The sequence below is a fragment of the Condylura cristata genome, unplaced genomic scaffold (genome assembly GCF_000260355.1).
Source record: "Condylura cristata isolate star-nosed mole 26May11 unplaced genomic scaffold, ConCri1.0 scaffold00024, whole genome shotgun sequence".
In the NCBI taxonomy this organism is placed as follows: domain Eukaryota; kingdom Metazoa; phylum Chordata; class Mammalia; order Eulipotyphla; family Talpidae; genus Condylura; species Condylura cristata.
The window spans coordinates 32,195,804-32,202,492 of NW_004567125.1; the positions used below are offsets into that span (position 1 = coordinate 32,195,804).

Sequence of the window (6,689 nt, forward strand, 5' to 3'; positions counted from 1 at the left end):
AGTGCAAGTTCCTGGCCTGAGCGAGTACCAGGCCTAAGAGTCTTACATTTCTGCTGTGAAAGGTAGAAGTTCTGGCCACTTATGAGGTCCAGAGGAGCTGGCCCGAGTGGCAGTTATGAGGGCAGGTCATATACCCCAGATTGTGAGGGACCAGCCAAGGCAGAGGTTCCCTCTGGAGCAGAATGTGACCTAAACAGCCTACCCCCCACCATGCCCAGGCACTGGTGACAGACCTGGGCACTGCGGAGCTTGCACGCTGTGGAGGCCGTGAGGCGCTACTCTTCCGGGAAAACACATTGGCCACCAAGGCTATAGATGAGTATATGAAGTTGGTGGCACAGGACTACCTCCAAGAGACCCTAGGTGAACTGGGGGTGGGTGTGGGGTGTCAGAGAACTGCTAGGTGAGCTAAGGGACCACAGGAGAGAGTTGGAAGTCCCTGTGTAACCTGAATCTTATAGTGGGTGGTGTCTTGGTGATACTCAGATCCTGGGGGGAATTGAAAGCTCCCAAGATGTTAAGTTCCTCTGGAATAAGTTAGAGATAAAGGCTGGTTGTGGGGGGTTCTGGTGGTTATGGCTGCCCCTATTTAATTACGCTGGACTGCAGGGCAGGTTGTGCGGCGTCTCTGTGCCTCCACTGAGGACTGTGAGGTAGATCCGAGCAAGTGTCCAGCCCCAGAGCTGCCCAATCACCAGGCCAGACTGCGAAACAGCTGTGAGGAAGTCTTCGAGAACATCATCCACTCCAATGAGTGAGAAACCCAACACCTGAGCCTTTTCCTACATCTCAGCCACTGTTTTAATCCTCACCCCATTAGGGTTGCCAGATACACTACAGGGTATCATGTCAAATGTGACCCAATATTTGGGGCATACTTATACTAAAAAAGCATTCTTTTTTTAAATCTGAAATCCAAGTTTAACTCTGTCCTCAGGTTTTAGTTGCTAAATCTGGCAACCCACTGCCAATGTCATGACTCTAAACTGAGACCCAATTTCCTTGTCTATAATGATAGGTGACCCCATAACCTAATTTCATGCCAGTTGATCACAGTTAACATAGGAGCAATCCTATGACCTCTGATCCCAAGTGATGCCTTATCCCTAGCCCCATGACTCCTGGCCTATGTGAACCTATAACCCAAATCCCATGCAACTGTTCACAGGAAACCTGAGATTCCAATTCCTTGACCTCTGACCCTAAGTAAGCTTTATAACTGATTCCATGACACCTTGGACATCAATCCCATGATTTCTGAGCATAGGTGACTCTGGAACCCCAGTTGAATTGTACTTCATATCCTGTACTATGGCACCCCAAACTCTTCCCAAGCTCATGACCTATAACATATACCTATAACCCCAGGGGTCACTGCAATTCATTAAAAACCCTGACCCTACGCAGACCTGTGAACCCAAGCAATATTATTCCCTGTGTCCCAAGTCCTGGAACCTACGGGCTAGAGATTCCTGACCCCTGACCTTAGGACTCTGATCATTCGGGAACTTTGTGCACATATTTCCTCCATACACACAATATGGCTTCTTTTGTCCCAGCTGGTTCCCAGCAGAGCTGGGCACTGTGTTCTCAAGCTGGAGAGAAGCATGCAAAGCACATGGATCTGAGGCATTGGGCCCCCGACTAGTGTGTGCCTCCCTCTTCCTGCGGCTCCTGTGTCCCGCCATACTGTCACCGAGCCTCTTTGGACTGGCACCAGAGCACCCAGCACCCAGCCCAGCCCGCACCCTCACACTGATCGCTAAGGTCATCCAGAACCTTGCCAACCGTGCCCCGTAGGTGCTGGGAGCCCTGGGGGTCATGCTGGGGCTGGGGCTGGGGCTGGGAGTAAAAGATGCTTGTTCTGACCTGTCTAGTTGGGCCCTGACTCAGGTTTGGTGAGAAGGAGGCCTACATGGGCTTCATGAATGCCTTTCTGGAGGATCATGGACCTGCCATGCAACGCTTCCTGGACCAAGTAGCCATGGTGGATATAGATGCAGCACCCAGTGGTTACCAGGGCAGCACTGACCTGGCCCTCCAGCTGGCGGTCCTGCATGCCCAGCTCTGTACAATATTTGCTGAGCTTAACCAGGTGTGGCCTGAGCCCAGAGTGTGGGACACAGAGTAGGGAGGCAAGAGGGCAAGGAGCCTCTGGTCCCAGAGAAGTTTCAGCATCCTCCCTGCATGCCTTGCCAGGCAACCCGTGATAGCCTGGAACCATTGCCAACCATCCTACAAGCCATTGAGGAGGGACAGCCTGTACCTGTATCTGTGCCAATGTGCCTTCCCCAGGTCCACTCCAGGTAAATACGTCTCAAGTCCGGTCCAGTTCTAATGGGTGGGAGCAGCGGCGGGGCCTAAAGCAAGCACTGGGTCAATCAATAGTGAGAGGCAAAGACAGGATTGTGTCACAAGTCAAGGAGGAAATCACATCAGAAACAGTGTGGGATAAAGATCAAATATTGGAGATAGGGTCATCTAAGAGATCAGGAAGAGGCTTACAGTGTGGTCAGAGAGGAGGCAGTGGGTTGGACTGGAGTCCAAGGTGGGGATTAGGCATTACAGCAGTCTGGTATAGGTCACATCTGGAGTTAGAGAGAAATAGTGGCATTGTGGTCAGCAGTGAGGGGCAGGTTTCCGTGGGAGATTGTGGATGGGGTCAAACAGGGATCTGAACAGAATCAGATGTTAAGATGCTGTCATACTTGAGGTCAGAAGTCTGGGGTCATGGTTTATTTATTAGGGGCCAGAAACAGGGTCAGTTTCAGGCCAGTCTGGCAACAAGAGGGGTCATGTTGGAAGGAATAGGGTATAGCCTTGTGAACAAAGTGAAGCCCAGGGTCAGATCACAATCAGATGTCACAACGAGGGTCAGGTCAAGAGTCACATTCTGTCAGAGGTCAGGGACAAGGCTAAGAAGTCAAAGGTTAAATTCAGGTCATATCAAGAGTCATAGAGAGAATGGTATTCTCAGAAGTTCAGTATAGAGTCAGAGATCCAAGATTTGTCCCCGTAAGTCACAGGGTAGAAGTAGAAGATTAGGGGTGAGGCTATTTCTGGTCAGAGGTAAGGATAGGGTTTGCTCAGGAACCATCCGGGGGCCTGAGCTTGCACATATTACCCCCAGCTTGTCTGCTGGAGAGAAGCCCCACTTCCTGCTCCCCCGGGACCTGCCCAAGCATACTCCACTCATCTCCAAGAGCCAGTCCCTGCGCAGCATTCAGGGCACTGGGAGTTGGGCCCGGCCCCAACCCGAGGATGAGCAGCCTCCAAGGCTGCCCCAGCGGGTGCAGCGCACACAGAGCGTCCCGGCTGGCCGCCCCTCTCGCCACTGCCCTTCTACCGGACCCTCGCCGCGACCCAAAAGCTCCTTACGCAAGGGTCCCACAGCCCGTGGCAGACCCTGGACCGGGACCACATCTTCACTGCCTCGGAAGCCCTCCGTGCCCTGGCAGCGCCAGCTGGACCTGCCTCGAGAAACAGACCGGACGGTGGGCACGCACCGACCGGTTGGCAAGGTGAGATCTAACCAGATCTGTCCACAGAAGGTAGAGGCAGGATTGAAAAAAGACTGAAGACCAATCAGGTTCAGTCACTGAGTTCACTCCGTCTGTGATCCGGGACTAGCCCAACCCTCTCTTTCTTCCTCTATACAAAGAAAATATGAGAGCCAGGGCAATAACGAGTGAACTTAGAAGTGACTAGGTGGTCAGGGTCTTCCAAAAAAGGGTTATGACAACGAGCCAAGTTACAGCTGCTCCCTTCCCACAGCTGGCAGAGTTGCAGTGCGAGGTGGCCGCTCTTCGTGAGGAGCAGAAGACCCTGTCCGGAATTTTGGAGTCACTGAGCACCCACATCCGGACCTTGATAGAACAGCAGAAGCAGTTTCAAGGCCACCTGCAGGACTTGGACTCCAGGCTCCGTGAAGGGTGAGCGCCACCTGCTGCATTAGTTCTGACTCATGAGGGCCCAAGATAGTCAGACTGACCCTGCCCCAGTTTCATTTAGGTCTTACCTTTCTGTCTGTCCCACCCAAGCCACACCTAGAATGGCCACGCCCCTCTTCTAGCCCCTCCTCCAAACCCCGTTCTAGTACCCGCCACCAGCCCCCAGGTTTGCTAGCCCCTAGGTCCAGGTACTTATTCTGTACTTTTGTCCGGACCCCTCTCCTCAAATGAGCCACTCCCAAACAGGTTGGGCCTGGCTGATATCTCAGTCTGGGCACGTTCTCATCCTAGTTAGATCCTCTCCTCCCCAGCCTTCCAGGCTCTAAATTCAGTCGTGCCTTCAAGTTTATGTAGGCCCCGCCCACCAGCCTGGATAAACCCGCCTTTACTCCAAGCCCCACCCCCCGAATTCCTGACTGTCCGACCTGGAGCTGGACGGGAATTTGTCAGCCTCTTACCCGCCTTGCCTGCCCCTTTATCCCTACAGGACCTCGCAGTTGTATGCAGAACGCTACCCTCCAAGCAGTGATGTCCACAGGCTGAAAATTCTGGTGAGATCCCTCCCTGCCTGACCTATGACAGGTCTGAGTATTTGGGGAAGAGAGAATTTGTGCGCATCCCTTCTCTGACCTCGAGGTCACTGCCCCTGCCTCCCTAGGAGCGCCGCCTGATTGAGATGGAAAATGCTCAGACCCAGCTGAAGGATGTTGTCCAGAGCCTGCAGTCTCGTCTAAGGACCCCAGAGTCGTCCTGGACCCAGCCCACGCCCCTCAAATCACCCTGCCTCAACGGAGACACCACATGAGCTGCCCTCTCATTCCTCTCCACATGGTCTGGGTGCAAGAGAAAATAGCTTGGGGGTAGGGGGCATGTTTCACTTTGTCCTCAGCCCTCAAGTGACCTCAATGGAGAGTAGAGTTGTTGGTGCCAGCTAGGTTGCCCAGTAAAATCTTGGTTACAGTAAGAACAACATGTGTTTTTTCCCCCTAAGTGTTACCAATCAAAAAAAAATCTTCCCTGTCCATTCTGCTCCCCTAATTAGAAGTCTCATGAAGGGAACAATGTAAGAGGAGTGTCAATAGCCTTCACTTTCTGAGCTTCAACTTCCTTCATCTATAATGAGGATCTAAAGTTCTTTACACAGTAGAAGACCCATAGCTTAGTGTTCCATAAAAACTATGTGTAGTTAACGGTAGCACTGACTTCTCAAACGAAGCCAAAAATTCCACCTCCACTAATCCCCAGACCCCAGATGAAAGTACTTTCCTAGGTCCCTCAAATCCCACACCATTTCAAGGACATAGATCTGAGGGACAGATGAAGGAATGATTGGGTAGGTATAGAAATGGTTGGGCAAATGAGTGGGCATTTGAACCATGGGTGGGTGGATAGGTGAGGAGTAGTGTGGATAGGATAATAGGCAGATGATTGTGTCAGCATTTGCTGAATATTTGTCCAGTTAAGTGGGTAATTAAGTAGGTGGTTAGTTGGTATAGGCATTTCTGCCTCGAAGAGGCCTGGATTGTACTAGGAAATATTTGAATTGAGCACATGGCTATGGCTACATATTTACATATTTATCTAGAGATTCTTCAGTGGTATAGTGGGGAAACAATAAACTTATCAGACATCGCTGCTGTCCTCAGAGCTTACACTGTAGTGAGGGAGATAAGTCAAAATGCAATTGATGAATGTTTGGGTGGCTGGGGAAAAGGTGTGTAGAGATGTGTAGGCACTTAGTTTGTCGCATAGGTATGTATTTGCTTGGGTGGTGGATGGACAGCCAGGTAGATAGAATATGAATAGATGAGTGTGTGTTTGGGTGGATGAGTAGTTAAATGGGTAACTACCTATTAGGTGGTTAGTTAATTGAGAGACTGTGTGCATGCATAGTTGGTTGAACATGTGGATGGGTGATGGGGCTGTGCTGTGATCCTGGGGATTGGGTGGACAAGGGAACTAGATCAACTCTAAAGCTATGAGTTTCTTAAGTCCAATATGGATAACAGGGAAGAAAGGAGTGACTTCGTGGTTGGACAGTAGCTGATGGCAGGACACTGAAGGTTAAGGACTGCCAGAGTGAAATCCAGGAAGACCTATGAATGATCCATGGGGGAATGTTTCTGCCTCCCCCCGCAGCCCCCGGGCCCCAACTCTTCAGGTGCAATTAGCAAGAGGGCTATTTAACATTGTGGGGTGATGAGGAACCCATTAGAGGGGGCGGTAGGAGGACATGAGTGTTGTCATAGTAACAGTCTCTCCTTGGACGCTTTGGCCGCACGGCTCCTTTAAGGTGACCTGCCAGGCCACTCCCAACATGGCGGCGCGCCCACTGGCAGCCCTCCCATCCCTTCGGCCCCCCCAGTGCGGCAAGCTGGTAGAGGGGGGTAGAAAGAAGAGTGTGGGTGGGGGGGGGGTAGAGAGAATGGCCCGGACCTCCCCATCATGGCGGTGCGGCGGGGCTGTCGCGCTGAGGTCACGGCGGCGCGCCGGGGGGGCGGGGCAGCGGGGGGAGCAATTTAAAGGGACAATGTCCCCCGAGCTGTGGAGGCGGCGGTGGCTGTGGAGGCCGCGGCACCGGCACCGGGAGCAACGGCGGCGGTAGCAGCAGCGACGGCCGTACCAAGGAAGGGAGCTCCGTGCCCCGGCGCCCGGCCGGTGGTACCGCTTCCCCGGTGAGGCTCGGCCCGGCCTGAGGAGCTCGCGGGCGGGGCGGAGCCGGCTCTGGGAGGGGGAGGC

The 6,689-nt window shown here is 52.8% G+C and overlaps 2 protein-coding genes across 9 annotated transcripts in view; both read left to right on the forward strand.

The window, feature by feature from the left end:
- Nucleotides 1–5,568, forward strand: part of RASAL3 (RAS protein activator like 3) — an 11,053-nt gene extending 5,485 nt beyond the window's left edge. The window contains exons 10-18 of one of the 2 annotated variants that reach the window (XM_012728825.1): nucleotides 219–363; nucleotides 610–754; nucleotides 1,560–1,796; nucleotides 1,894–2,095; nucleotides 2,200–2,306; nucleotides 3,131–3,521; nucleotides 3,775–3,932; nucleotides 4,438–4,501; nucleotides 4,609–5,568. In XM_012728825.1, the coding sequence (XP_012584279.1) occupies nucleotides 219–363; nucleotides 610–754; nucleotides 1,560–1,796; nucleotides 1,894–2,095; nucleotides 2,200–2,306; nucleotides 3,131–3,521; nucleotides 3,775–3,932; nucleotides 4,438–4,501; nucleotides 4,609–4,755 (1,596 nt within the window). In that variant the 3' untranslated portion in view covers nucleotides 4,756–5,568. Of the gene's footprint in view, nucleotides 1–218; nucleotides 364–609; nucleotides 755–1,559; nucleotides 1,797–1,893; nucleotides 2,096–2,199; nucleotides 2,307–3,130; nucleotides 3,522–3,774; nucleotides 3,933–4,437; nucleotides 4,502–4,608 lie in introns of those variants that run through there. The other variant, XM_012728826.1, reaches the window with a different exon arrangement.
- Nucleotides 5,569–6,545: 977 nt separating this feature from the next.
- Nucleotides 6,546–6,689, forward strand: part of WIZ (widely interspaced zinc finger motifs) — a 25,187-nt gene continuing 25,043 nt past the window's right edge. For all 7 annotated transcript variants that reach the window (XM_012729139.1, XM_012729141.1, XM_012729140.1 and 4 more), the window contains exon 1: nucleotides 6,546–6,625. The gene's annotated coding sequence lies outside the window, so the exon portion shown is untranslated. The remainder of the gene's footprint in view (nucleotides 6,626–6,689) is intronic.